The sequence below is a fragment of the Silurus meridionalis genome, chromosome 2 (assembly GCF_014805685.1).
Source record: "Silurus meridionalis isolate SWU-2019-XX chromosome 2, ASM1480568v1, whole genome shotgun sequence".
Lineage (NCBI taxonomy): Eukaryota > Metazoa > Chordata > Actinopteri > Siluriformes > Siluridae > Silurus > Silurus meridionalis.
The window spans coordinates 19,065,946-19,083,631 of record NC_060885.1 but is presented as its reverse complement, the minus strand read 5'-3'; the positions used below and the strand labels follow the sequence as shown (position 1 = coordinate 19,083,631).

The 17,686-nt window shown below is 37.3% G+C and overlaps 2 protein-coding genes across 7 annotated transcripts in view; one reads left to right on the top strand and one right to left on the bottom strand.

Moving 5' to 3' along the window:
- The window catches only part of pitx3 (paired-like homeodomain 3), a 12,733-nt gene extending 9,192 nt beyond the window's left edge, over positions 1–3,541 (bottom strand). Inside the window, exon 1 of one of the 2 annotated variants that reach the window (XM_046837010.1) lies at positions 3,323–3,541. The gene's annotated coding sequence lies outside the window, so the exon portion shown is untranslated. The remainder of the gene's footprint in view (positions 1–3,322) is intronic. The other variant, XM_046837011.1, reaches the window with a different exon arrangement.
- A 4,545-nt stretch (positions 3,542–8,086) lies between these two features.
- gbf1 (golgi brefeldin A resistant guanine nucleotide exchange factor 1) overlaps positions 8,087–17,686 on the top strand; it is a 55,838-nt gene continuing 46,238 nt past the window's right edge. For 2 of the 5 annotated variants that reach the window (XM_046837003.1, XM_046837001.1), the window contains exons 1-4: positions 8,087–8,228; positions 8,314–8,374; positions 13,128–13,230; positions 13,687–13,753. In XM_046837003.1, the coding sequence (XP_046692959.1) occupies positions 13,135–13,230; positions 13,687–13,753 (163 nt within the window). In that variant the 5' untranslated portion in view covers positions 8,087–8,228; positions 8,314–8,374; positions 13,128–13,134. The remainder of the gene's footprint in view (positions 8,229–8,313; positions 8,375–13,127; positions 13,231–13,686; positions 13,754–17,686) is intronic. The other 3 variants (XM_046837005.1, XM_046837004.1, XM_046837002.1) reach the window with 2 other exon arrangements.

Here is a 17,686-nt window from a genome sequence, read left to right as displayed (position 1 = left end):
TTGACTACACTAAAACTACAACATTCACATTCGGCTCCACATATTGCACATGTTACAGGCCTAGGCTACTTTAAAAGTTAATATTTACTCTTTTGGAAAGATATGTCTATAATAATAATAATAATAATAATAATAATAATAATAATAATAATAGAAGGAAAGAATAAGAATTGTATACTTTTATAAGGTAATTGCGTCCTGTCTCCAACATTAAATAAATATTGTGATGAAGATGTGAGGACACTCCAGACCCCCGGAGTATTTTATAGGCGGTGTTATGATCAGCATCGCCATTGGGAATTCAGCAGCCGAGCGCTTTTTATTAGAATAATAGTAAAGGTGTGCGCGGAAGTGGCCTTGCGCATGTTTCACGCTTCATTTGTACAATTTGCCGCTAATACACGCATATTCACTGCACTTCCTGCGGGTTGTGTATCTTTAAGGGTTCAACTGAAGAAACCTCAAGAATCCTACATTTTCCAGGAGTTTTCTTTGATGCACTCGCGCTTTTATTTGCCCTATTTTTCAGCGCGGATTCTGACCATCATTTGCATAAGCAAAGCACGGGTTTACATGCATAGGTTGCAAAAGCAGCATGTTTATATTGAATCAAATCGAATTCAAGTTTAGCCGTCAGGGTTTTTAACATGGGTTAAATCAGCAGCATTCTGGTGGCATGTATTAACCGGGTAGTTTTCAGACGAGGTATGTATAGGGCGATCTCGTTTTAAAAAAAAAATTTAAAAATGAGATGTAAGAGCAGAGAGAATCGATTGGGGAAATCCTTTAATTTTTTCTTGAGATTGTTGAGTCCATCTGTTGGTGCGACCACGGCAGACTAAGCACATTTCCATTGGCAGCGTTATTAGGCTGGGAATTATTCATAAACGCGTCCAGAATTAATTCCCTGGATTAAGAGTTGATTAAGATGTGTGTCACTTTGCTGTCTGAGAACTTATTAAGGACCCACTCGAGCCGGCGGCAGATGGAATTTCTACCCAATGTTTGTAGATGTTAATTTCCACCCTCCTAACATCCATTTGCATTTGCCTGCACACATACATACATAACCGCGAACTGGGAGATGCACAGCGAGCAATAGAACACTGCCAATGTTTATCCAGGCACTTTTCATCTTTGTGCTGGTATACAGATTTTTTTTTTAATTTTTGCTGTATCGTTAAACACCACGTCCGCCCCCCCCCAAAAAAAAGAACAGAAAACACACTGCAAATGCGGATTCTTGCGGTATTTGTTTTAATTAGGAAATAATTGCATGCATAATGTAGAATTAAATGTTCTGGATGTTTTCTAGCTGAGCTTCAATGTGCACTTTATTTGCGGTTTTCTAGTTTATTATATAGGTGCAAAAGTCTAAATGTACCATGAAGATTGCAATGAATTCGTTTTTAGTTGGGATCGGTTCAGCTGAGAGTTTGCAATGCTGTAGGCCAGTGAGAAGCCCATCCCAGTCCAGGGGAAACTGATGGGCCACAGCTGAGCTCGAGCTGACAGGGATTTATTTATTACGTCACGCTTTATAACGTCCACGAGGTCGCGTAACCCTCGCGTGAAAACTTAAACAGGCCCCAACTTTACTCTATTTCAACTCAGCCAGATGCGACTTTTTTTTTTTTTTACAGAATAATCTACAAACTTTACCAAAATGAACCAAACTGCTTACATGGCAATTAAATAACAGCATTTTGCAAAATTTGCACAAAAAGGCAATGAATATAACGGTTGTCGTTACGAGTCTACATCACGCCCAACCCATACGCAACATATCTATTAAAATCATCGTTATATAAAATATCACATTATTTATTACATTAATTAAAAAAAATTATCGAGCAGGATTCTGCCGTTTCATAAAAACAAAAGTTTGAAATATCAGTGGATTTATCATAACGCGCATAAATTCTTCATGCACAACATGAAGGCCATTCCTGCCGTTTAATCAAAAACTATTCTAAGATGAATAATACATGTAATATTATTGTAGACGTTATTAATTTCATATGTGGTCAATTATTACTCTCAATTAGTGTCTACAACTAAAATATTCTGTTCTATTATACAGGTCACAAGAAATGAAATAAATCCTACAGTGTACAAAACTTTTGGGAGTCTAGAAATATATATTTTGCTTTTAATTTATTTTGTAAGTAGTCTACTCGGGAGCGAGAAATAAAGCATCATATAAATTTTTAATTATTGTTACCTATAAATAAAAAAAATTCATTAAGAGTAAAACATTACACACACACACACACACACACACACACACACACACACACACACACACACATATATATATATATATATATATATATATATATATATATATATATATATATATATATATATATATATATATATATGCATTTAAAAAGATAGAATACAGCATGAATCGACTAGTAATTTACAATTTCCCAAACAAGCAGCATGGATTCATTTAAGCATATATGGTCAAATCATGAATATTATCAGTGTAATTTTGGTCAAAATGAGCCATCTGTATTATCCACAATTTAATGCATTTATGTTATTTCAGCTCGAGCCAAATATGATCCAAATCCACCCTCCCCAATGATGTGTGCCATTTTATCTCTGGGTCGTATCATGCCTTGGACACAGTTTCTTAAAGACGTGTTAAGGCTGTAATCTGCCAGTCAGATCCGGATGCAGTGATCATACATGCCAAGCGAGATGAAAGTGTAAAACAGGGCCGACAACAGCCCACCACCCGTGTGGTCTTGACTTGGTCTATAACTATAATATCCGGGAAAATCCCAGGATACATATTCAAAGGATGACACGCATGATTCAATGTGGTCTATATAAAAAATATTTGAGATTTCAAAACATGGTTATTTAAATGTAAAGCCATCCGGACTGATATTCTAAAATATGATCACTCCGTTTTAATATTTTAGAACAAAATTGCATTCATGAACTTTTATTAGACGAGAGCAAGATCCGAACACGATCAACTTAACAGGCGTTCATGATTAAAGCTCTTTTGTTTTCATTGAAATGAGTGAACGAGATGAAGCAGTTAGACTGAGCGAGATCTTCAGAGTAGTGAGCATGTATATCGTGTCACTCCAGAATCTGCGCATTTCATCAAGCTCTAGATCATCCTGCCTGCTACAGGGGGATGATGAAGGCATGCTGTTTTATCCCCCTCGCTCGAAAGCAGAGCTCCACATCCTTCGGGTGTTTTCAGCGCGGAACTTTTAGAACGTTGTATACGTAAGAAACAGAACGACGCTGATGATGATCACGCACTTTTATAGAAAATATAGTTTCGACTTACGTTAAATACCTATTTGGATGAAGTAATCCCCGAGAAACGCAAGTTTGCTGTGGCTGAGCTGATGTCCTGAAAGGATGCGCCGATCAACCGGCATGTAGAAAGTTTCCTGGACTGCAAAGGAAGATGAGAAAGCTCACGTTTCCTTGGATGACATTTGTCTGTCATGAAAGGTGCTGGAAAAAGTGAAGGCTCGATCCCCACACGCAGAGAGGGACTGACTTTATGCTAAACCTTGGGCGACAGGTCCGCGGGAGATAGGACTGCCCACCTCTCTCTCTCTCTCTCTCTCTCTCTCTCAGACACACACACACACACACACACACACGTTTGTGATTTCTTTGTGGGGTGTTTCCACTCGCCTGTGTTACAGTAGCTAAATTTATTCTATATGTTTATTCCTATCCTGAAACCTAATTTTGGTAACATAAAAGACATCTTTCAAAAAACCTCCATTGTTTGTCACAAAAGAGAAAAAGGAAGTTTTTAACATTTACATTCTACTTCTCCATTAATGGCATTTTGCATCTGAGCAGTTGAGGGTTAAGGGGCATTGGTCATGGGCCCAGCACTGGTAGCTTGATGGTGCTGGGATTTACAGGGTTTTTTAGTGGCTTTGGAGCACTTGTCAGATCAGAAATGAATTTCTCCAATCTGCTTGTTCAACCTCATCATTTAGTCATTGTGCTCATCATAAGAACCTTTCTTGTTGCTTTGATCAAACTGTGAATGCTCTTGTACATTCATTGAATCGATTGTGTACAATTGTCTGCTGTTTTCTATATTATAGTTGTTTATGTCATGATGATCAAAAAACAAACAAACCAACAACAAACAGACAGAGCGAAACAAAGAATTATAAATTCCGAAAATTGATGAACAACCAAGAAACGAACGAACACTTGAACGAGCGAACAGTAAAAGTGTGAATCCTGTCTGGTCTCTTGTAATCAATATAAATCAATCATGCAATCAAATAAATTAATTTCTGCTGCTGAAATTTATAGATACCAAACAGAAGGAAGGAAAATTCTGAAACTGTGCCGCATCATACTGACAACGAGACTAAACATTTTGATGATCTTGTTTGTAAACAACAACTTTTCTGTCTTCCATTCTGACTTTTGAGAGATGAACTAAGGATTTTGAGAAAAGTATAGGCTTTTGCAAGAAACCCAATGTTTTGTGTACAAATTGTTTTGAGAATGCACTTATTATATATTAAGGATGATTCGAGAAATGCTCCAAAGCAGCTGAGAAAAACTGTAAAATCGACCTTCTGATCAAAAGTCCAACATCTTAACTTCTGAGCTTCCACTGAGGTACCAAGTTCCTTCCGTTTTTGTTTTTCCAGCCAAATTCCTAAAACAGTGTCACATTTCTATCTCATTCCTATCAATGTCCTATTCAATGTCCTTTTCAATGTCCAATATCAATATCCTATTCAACCATCATTTAGGAAACAGGCCTTTGTGCCATGCTGTATAATTTATTGAATAACTCTACTGAATAATATGACTTAAAGAAAACAACATTTGTAAAGATTGTTAATGTAAAATGTAAGACTAAAATGTGTGTGGTCTGATCATGCAGGAACATAGGAATGTTCAGACTACTGGCAGAACTAGAAAAGCCTCCAGGACTCTGACATTTATGTCTTAAATGTGCTTATGCTATAAAAGACAGTTTGCACAGTGAATAGTGAAGTGAATAGTTCTGAGTAATTATCTCTGTGATTATTAAGGGCATAGACTTAATGCCCTGATTCCTCGAAAAGTCTCATTTGCATATCAATTGAAGATTTTTAAGAATTTGACTTTTTTTTTTCCAAACAGTACATGACAATCTCAGTAATGGCAATTGGTAAGAAGCCTTATATTTTACAGAATGCTGTTCTTTTGGACTAATGTTTTCAGTTCTAATGCACTGAAACAACAATTTTCTTGCATTAATTGGAAATCTAATGAAACTATAGGCTTTTTATTCTGTAATGAAAAAAGATTTTGATAAGACCTAGCCTGAATACACCAGCATTTACACAAGTAATGTGATGTTTTTTAATATCTAACAAGTCTGTACATTTTGCAGCTAAAAATGTATTTTCTGAATGTTTCTGAGCGTGTATATCTCACCTTGATTGATACGCTTTAAATTATATAGCTGGGTATAGTTAGTGCAGGTGTATACATTCACTCTCCAGTTTCTTAATCTGTCCAGTTTTATGGCATCTATGCCCACCAGCTGAGTTTCTCTTGCTGGCTGACAGAAGTAGAACCTGGTGCGGTTTCCTGCTGTTGTAGTCCATCTACCACAGAATTTGAGGTTCTAAGATGCATGCTATAGCCTTCTTATCAGTTCAAATCATTCTGACTATTCTGTTCTGGCTTCTTTTATAAACAAAGTATTTCCACCCATAGAATTATTATTAGTATTTTTTTATTTTTTTACAATATTGTGTAAAATTAATCATTTTATTTCACTTGCAGTTTATTCATTTTTAAAACTGGCATGTTGGCAACACCAAACATGCCATGCTCTGGGTCACTGAGATATCATCATTCCCCATTCTGATGCTTAATATGAACATTAACTAAAGCTCTTGTCTTGTGTCTGTTGTTGCATGAGTGATTGGATAATTGCATTAATATCCAGGTATACAAATCTTCCAAATATTTTTTTTTTTTTATTGTATATACTGCATACATATACAGATTGTGTTGTCATATTTAATAGGTTATCTAATTTACAGATATTTAATGAGTTTAATGCAAACCATGTCATTTGAAATTAATCTTTATCTAAATTAAAGCAAAAAAAAATACACAAATAAGACTAGCCATTAAATTATGGCAAAAGAACCCAATAAAAGGAGGAAAGGAAAAGTTAGGGTGCATCCATAGATGCACTGCAAAGGCTGAGCTGTTCACTAATGATGTCACTTTCACTGTTGAGAATCAGAATCAGAATCAGGTCTATTGGCCAAGTGTGTTGAAACACACAAGGAATTTGGTTCCAGCTGTTGGTGACTCTCAAAAGTACCGACATAAATAACACTACACATTTAGCTTGGACTATACAAGACAAAACACACAATACAAGACAATACAGACAAAACAGACACTACAAGACAATACAGACAATACGAGATGGTACAATATAATAGAGTGGTCATTTTCAGCTTTCTGTAACCAATAACATTTATGAAGCTTTGTTGGTGTGGTTGACAATTATTAACACATGCTCAGTGAGCACAGAGAAAATCAGCCTGTATTCTGAGTGTGTGTGTGTGTGTGTCTCTTGTGCTATGCAGCTTCTACTCACTACCAGAATACTATTTTATTCACAAATAGCCATCAGCTGTAAACCATAGACAGGAAAATTATTTTTTTCCCCCACAACCATTTCTACATGAAACTGTTTAAAAAATGTAATTGTTTTAAAAATCAGTGTCATGTGGTTTGAATTTAAGTGTGCAGACTACAAGCGCAAATCTAAGAATACACACTATATGGACACCAAACCATCACACACATATGTTGGCCTACCTCAAACTGATACACTTGTTTAGTGTCTTTGTATGCTGTAGCATTAACTTTCACCTTTACTGGAACTAATGGAACTAAATATTATGACAATGCCCTTGTACACAATGGAAGGTTCATAAAGACATGGTTTGTAAAAGTTGATGTGCTAGGATTCAGGTCACCCAAGCCTTTACCTTAACCACAGAGCACAATTAGGAAGAATTGCACCGCTTACCAGGCCTTCTCACTTTACACCAATACCAGACCTCAATAAAAATATCTAATACTAATTCTGGTTGAGGGAGTGTAAAACCTTACCGCTATCTTCCATTTGTTAGTGGAAAGCCTTCTAAGAAAAGCAGAAGCTGCAATAACAGCAATGGGGTTCCAACTCCATGTTAATGACAATGATTCTGGACTATATGGGTGTTGATCAGGTGCTCTCACAAGTTTTTTCCTCTGCAGATTCTCCTTATTGAACCATGCCAGAAACATGCCAGCAGGTAGATTTACTTCCATGAATTGCATCTAAAGTAGGAATGGATGTTGGATTATTCATACATTCGAATGTTCGAATGCTTCAGTGTGCATGATGCCCTGTATGTACTTGCACGACAACCAGGTTGCATTCCAGTCTCATTCCAGTGTTTCAGTCCCCCCTAATCCTCCTTTAAGATATAGCAGGTATTGGAAATGAATGAAATAAAAACCAAACCCTTTTTATTAAGTCACATCTTTTAATGATTAGTAAATAGCATGGCTTCACATCTGTCACAGAGTAGTGAATCCTGCATGCCATGTCTTTTCTCCTTCTCTCATGTACACATAGATGTTCTCCTAGTAGCCATTTGTCAGACTTTCTTGTTCATTAAAAATACAATTTAAGTAAGCATAAGCGGAGAGACTAGAGACTAGAAGAACAGTACACTCATCTTTCATGTTATAAACCACAGAGTGACGTCAGAGTGAGTCCCGGCTTGGGTGCACTTCATCAATAGCGATCAACCTAACTTTATGGTTCCTTGGTATGTCAGTGTTCCCCGCCTTGAGTTACTCAAATAAAATAATTCACCATTATATTATATATACATATATGCAGGGAACATCACTAATCTTAAGGGTTTGAGTCTTTCATATACATTATTTACAAAATATACGTCTTTAAACGCTCTGTTGTAAATACAGGACGAGGACGCCCCGGCGCATGCGATTGGCTGAAAACAGGATCATGTCAAAATGAAAACATCAAGCTAGGTTGCACTTCACGCTTTTCCACGTCAGTAAGTTCACTTGCACTACCGGCTTGCTAACCATAGCGACATAAGAGACCGTGACAGCTTCAGATCCAGCGGAATAACCTGGGCATGTCGTGAAACTGCTTCAACGTAAGACTGTATCTCAGTCAGTTTGCGCAGTGTCATTCATTTCATGTGTATCTGGGCTTCACACGTTTACATTTCCATCCACCAGGCTCTTAGCTCTTCCTCGCTTGCTAGCCACTGAACGCCATTTTGGATTCGCATCTGTACAGGTAATGGGTTTTGGGGCCAGTTTGACACTTAGAAAGGCACATCATTACTGGATACAAAGTGTCTCCTAAAAGTGTCTTACGTAAAATAGATATGCTGTTTTGAGCTGACATTGTTTAACGACTCTTTAATTAAATTGGTAGCGCAGCTAAACATCTAGCATGCTAACTAGCTCCCTGATTAGCAGCTCTCTTTCTCTTTCTCTCTCTCTCTCGCTAAACGGTTTATATCGGATTCACACACAACCGCGAGGAATTGTCAGCATGTCTTATTGTTAAAGGACAGAATAATGTTATCATTTTATAAAGACAGCATTTTGTGTCAGCTGTCAGGATAGGCTAACTGAGCTGCAGCTAGCCGAATTAACTTTCTGTTAGCATTGAAGGATTTTCTCACAGATTAATCACTAGTAATATAGCTGTTTATTTTGTTTGTTTACCCCGATCAGACCTGTGTAAACCTACTGACTAAATGTTGCACAGAAGTTTTGAAATAAGTCCTTTCCTTACATTCTTACCAGTTCGAAATTATACCCCCCCCCCTAGTCACTGATTACTGTCAAGGGTACATCTTTTTGTCCTGGAGAAGCTACAGGTAATGTGAAAAAGAAAGAAACAATGGAAATTAAACTTTAGTATAATGTTTTGGTATAATGCAACATTTATTTTTGCCCCATGACCATTAATCGAGATTGTTTTTTTGCTTCTTCATGCTTCAACTTTCACATTACAGGTGCCAACACAATGTTAATGTTACATTTATACGGTTTTATTTTAATTTGCTAGTCTGTTTCACATCTTACATTCTCCACCACAGCACTAAATGATCATTCCTCCAGTCACCATACATAGTTGTATGATTTTGTAACTTTAATATGTGTCTAGCTTTGTAAATGAAATTGGTATTTTACTCTAATGTTTGGTATAACATTATAGTTTATAGTATAGTTTCTAAGTTTGGCCAGCTTTGCATTATAACGACCTTTTTTTTTTTCTCCATTTCCATCATCAATGATGTTTCATTTCAAGTTTTTTATTTTGACTTGCTAGTGTGGATAATATGCATGCTTCACATGGTCTCACCTGTCGTTTATTTACCTCACTCTGGAAAGGCCTCAGTGTTCTGTCATGTCAGTTTACGTGCATTTATATCGCATTGTACCCTACCGCGTGTCTTTGCGTGTGATCGGTATTGACACATAGTCTGCTAATATACACGTTTTAACCCTCGTCCTGGAGTTAACTGTCCTTCACGTTTCAGGGTTTTACCCCGACACACATAATCGGCTAATTAGGAGCCATTTTGAGTTGATGTTGGTGCGTTATGCAGATTTTACACTGAAATGTGCAGGACAGAAGGTTCTTCAGGACAACGAATAAGAAACCTGCGACCTTCCCAATGAATAAATCTCTACTTTTAATGTTTCAATTTGATTGTTTGCCCCAAAAGGATTTTTTTATGTTGAACGGTGCCAGATGCTGACAGATGTTACCCTCACAGCACAGCTAATTGAGTAAAGTATGGCTTACTTGGTAATGTAAAATGAACAGTATGATGGAATTGGATCCAATAATCATCTATTTGGTTCTGTGATTTTGTTCATCGGGAACTTGTTTCTATTGGTTTAAATGGTAATGTGCATAAGATCTGTTGTGCTGTGCCCTTCTTCAACATTAATATTAATATTATAGAAATAGAACTGTAAAAAGCACTAAATGACATCAGTATTTGGCAGCAAGTGAAAATAGGCCATTTATGCTCTGTACATGTCTAAACTAATTTAAAAGTGCCAACCATTAAACCCAAAACCCTATTCTACACACTAAATGGGACATGTATACAGTAATGACATCGCTAGTGTGTTTGTGTCTTAGCCACTAGTTTTCTATCATGTAGGGGTGGGCGCGATATCGGTATGAGCATGACTACATGTATTATGTTGTGCCACGATATGGATTTTGCTCTGCCGTGGATACCGTTCCATATTCATGAATTCTAAATCTGCATTTTTATTGTTTTGTTTAATTTGTTACTCTTTACAACTTCTAACACTACTAATGTCGATAGAGTCGAGGCTGAACCGTCTGTTTTCTACTGTGTCCAACGCCTTACTACGCAGGCATTAGTAATCAAACACAGAGAGCATCATAACAGTCTAAATGAACAGAGCACAAACCGTCTAATTAAACGCTGTCTAAAATATTTACGGCTGCAGATCTCGTATCCTGGCTGCAGAGTTTGAATCCGCTTTCTGAAACCTCCTTTCTCCACAGTTTGAATGAATCTGATGTGTGCTACAGTGGTGTGGAAAAGTGTTTGCGCCTTCCTGATTTCTTTTTTTTTTGCATGTTTGTCACATTTTAATGTTTCAGATCATCAAACGAATTTAAATATTAGTAAAAGATAACACAAGTGAACACAACATGCAGTTTTTAAATGAAGGTTTTTATTATTAAAGGGAAAACGAAATATAAAACTACATGGCTCGTGTGAAAAGTGTTTGCCCCCTAAACCTAATAACTGGTTGGGCCGCCCTTAGCAGCAACAACTGCAATCAAGCGTGTGCGATAATTTGCAATGAGTCTGTTACAGCGCTGTGGAGGAATTTTGGTTCACTCATCTATGCAGAATTGTTGTAATTCAGCCACATTGGAGGGTTTTCGAGCATGAACCGCCTTTTTAAGGTCATCACAGCATCTCAATAGGATTCAGGTCAGGACTTTGACTAGGCCACTCCAAAGTCTTCATTTTGTTTTTCTTCAGCCATTCAGAGGTGGACTTGCTGGTGTGTTTTGGATCAATGTCCTGCTGCAGAACCCAAGTTCACTTCAGCTTGATTTTTTGGTAAACAGCAGAATTCATGGTTCCATTTATCAGATTTTTTTTTCTGAAATGCGCTGTTACTTTCACGCCTGATGTAACGGGACACACACCTTCCAAAAAGTAAAACTTTTGTCTCGTCAGAGTATTTTCCCAAAAGTCTTGGGGATCATCAAGATGTTTTCTGGCCAAACTGAGACGAGCCTTTATGCTTTATTATTCTTTTTGCTCAGCAGCGGTTCTCGTCTTGGAACTCTGCCATGCAGACCATTTTTGCCCAGTCTTAACTGAGGCAAGTGAGGCCTGCAGTTCTTTGGATGTTGTTGTGAGGTCTTTTGTGACCTCTTGGACGAGGCGTCGCTGTGCTCTTGGGGTAATTTTGGGTAACACTTTTTTCACACAGGGCCATGTAGTTTTAGATTGTGTTTTCCCTCAATAATAAAAACCTTCATTTAAAAACTGCATGTTGTGTTCACTTTTACTAATATTTAAATTAGGTTGAAAATCTGATGCATTAAAGTGTGCAAACATGCAAAGAAATAAGAAATCTGGAGGGGGGGCAAACACTTTTTCACAATACTGTATGTGATGTGTTATTGCACTTGTCATGTTATAAAGAGTATCAGCAGTAGCTGTGCACGCTTGTTTCTCTGTTGTTTGGAACTGGTTTGGGTTCAAAATCTCTGACATCGACCAGCAAACAATACTGTGCAATTTGTGTCATCGTGGTGGTGTAGACCACCAGCTGGAAACAACAGCAACCTTTTTAACCACTTGAACCCCATGCAGGCTACAAATATAAGGAATGCACCCAAATGTGTGCAACAGATTTTCCAAGAGAGGAATAATTTCCGAAGGCGAGCGCAGCTCCCACTTAGCAGTCAGTCAAGTCTTCATTCAACCTCTGGTACTTTTTATGACAAGACGAGCAAAAAATAAAAAACGAACGAGATTGCAAGCTCAATTACACCACATGGCGACGGACATCATACCCATTTTAACGGCGGAAAAAGAAGGTTTCAGAAAGTTGATTCAAACTCCAGAGCCAAGATGCGAGATCCCGTAAATATTTCAGCCAAACACGCTTGTTACGGCTTTACACCGAATGTCGATAAGAGTTTACAATGAAATCAGTGACGCTGTGTTTTATTTTCAGTTATATCAGTTTAAAATAGATATTTTTGATAATTTAATTAAGGTCTAATATCTGATCAGTGTTGTAGATTTCATTAGTGACTGTCTCTCTTATTTGAGCAAAAGCTGCAAATACTTGTGAATACCACCAATATAGAACCCTTCAGAACTCCACAAAGTATGACCATGTTAATTTGACGTCACTGTCTGATGTTGAAGCAAGTCCAAATTCAGAAGACCATCCTGAGTTCAAGAATAGAAGTTCTGAGTTGAAGGGGTTAAAGTTCTGAGTTTATTTCAACCAAACAGTAAATTTAAAATTTACTGAAAGCCAAGATCAAGTAATTAATCAGGTGGAATCAGATGTAGCTGCTTTTTGGTTGGAATTGCACCCACATCGGCATGTTCTGGATTTGATTGGACAGCCCTGTTTTAGTTGAATCGTTACTATTACAGGGTTGTTCAGTGGCTCAGGAACCCATGACTTAATTATGATGATTATGATCCCAGGATGCCTCTTTTATGCATCTTTAGTCATGTTATAAATGTTACTAAAGTAGTATGTACATGACAGTAGATACTGGGCTGGATAGTTATGTATTATGGAATCTTTTCTGCCTCAGTGCAGCATCATACATCTTTAGTTATAAGAAAATAACCCTTTCTGAAATATGAGAACCATTTTGGCTGTTGAGGTTTAGTCAGTTTTTGAAAATGACCAAAATCTTGATTAAACACGCACCTTTCCGTTGTTAAATCATCAGCACAAGGCCGAACTCTGTTTTCCTGTTTTATCTTCAGATTCGCGATGGTGGACAAGAATATATACATCATCCAGGGGGAGATTGCAACAGTGGTTGGTGCCATCAAGAGAAACTCCAGATGGAGTACACATACACCACTGGTAAAGTGATTCATTTATATGCGAAACCCTTTTATGCAGTAACTTGATTTAAGTTTCATAAGTGACAGTTTGAAAAAGTGATGTTTCTTTCAAAATAAAAGAATGAACTTAGTGAAGCATTTGTACTGCTTCTGATTGGGTTTTTCAGAATGTATGCATTAATGAGGGAACAATAACAGCACAGAGTAGCATTTATAATGCACCTTAGCAGAGATTATAAGCAGCCCTATATACATCCCTGATCTTAATTATCACTACTCCCTTTGTTGATAATAGTTCTGATTTAAATTCTTTACAATCAAATGTTTTTAACCCGAGTAAACAAAATCAGTCGTCGAGACGTGTGCACAGTTTCTATTATTGCTTAATGGAATTGCCTGCTTTTAGAGCTACCACGTGTTAAAGTTCTTTATTGTTTGACTTAAAGATGACCAACTTTTCTTTACCTTCTTACAGGACGAAGAGCAGGATCCCCTCCTCAGCAGTTTCAGTCAACTTAAGGAGACGCTGAACATTGTTAAAGGTAATACATAATCACACACCTGATTTCTTTTCTTAGTTAATCTTGATTTGTACTTATTTTGAGTTGTTTTGTATTGTAATGGATATAAAATATAATTTTTTTTCCTGGCTATACAATTAGAGAGCTCATAATCCATTCATCACACAAGGACAGTAGTGTCTCAGTGTCTAAACAATTTGGTTGTGTGTAGAACAGCCTTCTACAGATCTCAGAGCCACTTGTCTGCTAGCACGGCGATAAGTGTATGTCTGCCTATTTAGCATTCACAAAAGTACGCCCTGCTACAGGCATATTTAATCAGGTGCGCAAGATGTCCACCGAGAGAACGGATGGCATTTTCAAGTTAGCCAATATTATCTTCTCATTGTCTTATTGTTGGATTTTTATTTCACCTCATGATTTTCGGGTGTCCCACGGAAACTATGTCGGTGTTTGTTCATTTAGTTATCTAAATGATTCATAATGAACCTGAGTGCCAAAGTAAATGTTATGCAGTCTTGTGCAAGTGTTCCTCTATTTAATATAGTCAAAGGGATCGCCTAAATTCATTGCAGAGGAGAGGCTGCGCTAGGTTGAAGCGTTATTCACATTTTTCAAGCCATCAAACAATCCTCAAATATTGCCCCATAGTATTACAGGGGCAACATAATCCCTCTCCAATAGAGATCAAATTTCTGTATCCAGAGTTTTAATCTTTTTCACACAATTCATGGAGAATTTGTACAAATACATTGTCATCTAGTATCCACCACACACCCAAACAATTTTCTTTTTCTTTCTTTCTTTCTTTTTTTTTTCGTCCACTTATTTGTATGAAACTAAATTATTTCGATTTTTATTTCAAGATCCAGAAGTAAATCTGACTTTACATTATGAGATAAAAAAAAAAAACCTTATGCCATTTAAATGCCAACAAAATATAAGAATGCTTAGTCTGCATTTTCTGTAGGCCTGCTACTGATAAACATTAATACAAATTTAAACTCAAGAACCATGAAGATGGATTTGGACTGTATTTATTATAGTTTTGCTACATTCACTTAGGGCTTCAATCACCATGAACACTCGAGTCTCCATCAGTGAACAGTTGATAAGCTCAACAGTGATGGAACTATAATGAATGAACATTTATTTTCACCCAGAAGAGGAAAGGTTCCCTTTTTAGTCTGGTTCTTCTCAAGGTTTCTAACGCATACCATCTCAGGGAGTTTTTTTTCTTTCTCCTTGACACTGTCGTCACTCTTTAGGGATAAATTTAGGGATACATTTTGACTAATTTTAAATCGATATTTGTAATCTATTTATTTCTGTAAAGCTGCTTTGGGATAATGTCCTTTATAAAAAAAAAATAATAATAATAAAAGCGAATGAAATTGAAATGAGATGAAAATCTGTGAAGAGATAAATAGAAAGAGCCTGTCCATGCCAATAGACCTGCATTTGGGGGAAAATATGTCTGCAACCAAATTGAGCTGCTTTATATTCAAACAAGATCTTAAGCCTCAAGGTGTCGTGTAGGGAAAAAAAAAAAAAACTAACAATGGATTCACATTACAAGGTTGAAGTGAGACAAATCCAATTTTTATCATAATTTGACAGATCAGATTTTTTTCAGGACTGTGTGGACAGAAATAGTAGTTTTTTTTTCAAATTAGGCACAATCTGCTTTTGTATTTGGTACTAGATCATATATCAGGGTCATTGAAATGTTTCCTTTAGCACTTTAGAATGTTTTTGTCTGTTTGTTTCCGTGGTGGTGGTGGTGTTCCTTCTTTCGCTAGTCCAAACATAATTCCCTTCCTAACAACTACAAATGAGACCAACATGCAACAGCCAATCAGCTCTAAGTTATTTGTGTGAATTTCTCCTGGCTTGTACCACAGACATAAAACTGATTTTTTTTTTTCGTGTATGGCTTGACAAAAAAGTTAATTAAGTGCTTGGTTAAGGCCACTTGCTAGTTATGTGTGTTTTTGATGTTGTGATATACTGTAGGTCTTAAATTTCATTCTTAATGGTCTTTAAAAGTCTTAAACAGTCATAAATCTGATTTGGGGAAACCTGCAGAAACCTTAGATACATCTATTTGTGCCAATCAGCATGAATAGGAGCAGAAAGTGGATTTTTGTGTTTTTTTTTTTTACCAGTGTGCCTGTCACTGTTGTCTTCATCATGCCAAAAGCAACGGTAGCAATCAACAGCAGTGACCGCATCGAGGGGAAGATGACGAAATCAGTGATTTTCTTGATATTTAATGAAATAAATTGATTGCTGCTGAAGCTGAGTAGTGTGTAAAACCCAACACATGGCAAAAGGCAGCCAGAAATGAATGTAATATTCTCCCATATAAATGATTTGTGAATCCCTCCATACCACAACCTCTACTGGCTCTTCTCGCTTACTCACACATCACCCAGTGCCAGCAATAGCTGCTAAAGGTAGCCATCTGGCTTTTTATTTCCTTCATGATCTGATCATGTACAGCTGACAAGCTGTTTTCTGACCTCCAGAACAAATTATAATGCCGGCTCGGGCTACTAGCACGTTAATTTGTTGCTTCTACGATAGCTGATTATGTTTGCAAATAAAAATAATTTTTGTTTGTCGTGCATGTGAATCATGCAAAATTGATGTTGATGTGCCTATGTGGGGCATTCTGGTGTGCATCCACATTAAAGATGTATATAGGTCACTGTTTTCTGGCAAATTTTATGTGATAAAGCTTGTAATAAATGTGGTCTTCAGACTTGCCCTGTTGTATGCATGGTCTATTTGACCAAGTGTGAAAGCTGTTATTAAACCTGAGTGCAGTCCAAGCATCCGGTCTCTGCTATACCTGAAAACAGTGGCAAGTGGAAGGATTCAAGTTAACACGAGGATACCATATGTAGAAGAAATCTGTCTTACATCCTGTTTCAACTCTTGTTTTCAATTCTGTGAAGCATATATTGCACTCAACTCATCGCCGATACCGACTCGGTCATTCAAGCGCTAAACGTCGTGTTTTCTCTGCCTAGAGCAAGTTTTAGGGGGAAAGAACAAAACAAAAAACATTTTGCTGAACATGTGTTCTGATTGCAAACCTGGGTTTATATAAAGAGCAGTCATCACTGCCGCTTTCTCAAATGCCATTGTAGGCAGAGGCTCTGAGCTTTTTTCCCTGCACTTTTCTTTCCACTCATTCTCACTGCATCTGCTGCTAGTTTCCAAACAACTGTCATCTTATTTCTTAATGAAACCTTTATTACTGCCAGAGATAATGTAAGAGTTGTATATTCAGTAGTACTGAAAACAAAGGCAAGTACCAGAACTTCTTCATCCAGTTTTGTCCTGCTTAGTCACAACTGGTTCTTTGTGCCTTTGGATCTTGATGGACCTGATCAAAGGCTATTTTCTCAGACAGTTTGTCTTTACTGCACTGCTAAGGTATGGGGTGTATAAAGAAACTGGAGATGTGAAATGTTAGCAAATGCCCTAATGCATTAGTTCCAGTGCCACAGTGATAGAGTGCAGCTCCATCTTTTGTCAGTCAGTCTGTGTCCGTTTCAAACCTAGTAATATGGCTACAATTATCAGTGTTATCTGATTAATCATACAAGCTGTTCGAATGAATTGCTTCTAGCCAGCGAGTACTGAGGATCAAGCAGATCATGTTTTTCGAAAGATAATTTTGTCCGCTAAGTGGAATACTATTTCTTTGGCTAGATATGCTGCTAGTGTCCGCATCTTCCATTGCACACTGTCCCTTGTGTATTTTGAGGACATGGTTTTGTGATGACCGTGTTGTGGATTGTTTAGTAGCAACCGAAGGGTTCTCTAAGGTCGATGTCAGGTTCACCCGTGAAGCAATTTTAAGGTGGTTCAATTTTACATGGCACTGCAAGTCCGAGGTGTTGCCATCGCCGGATTCATTTTCCAGGAGCATCTAGAATA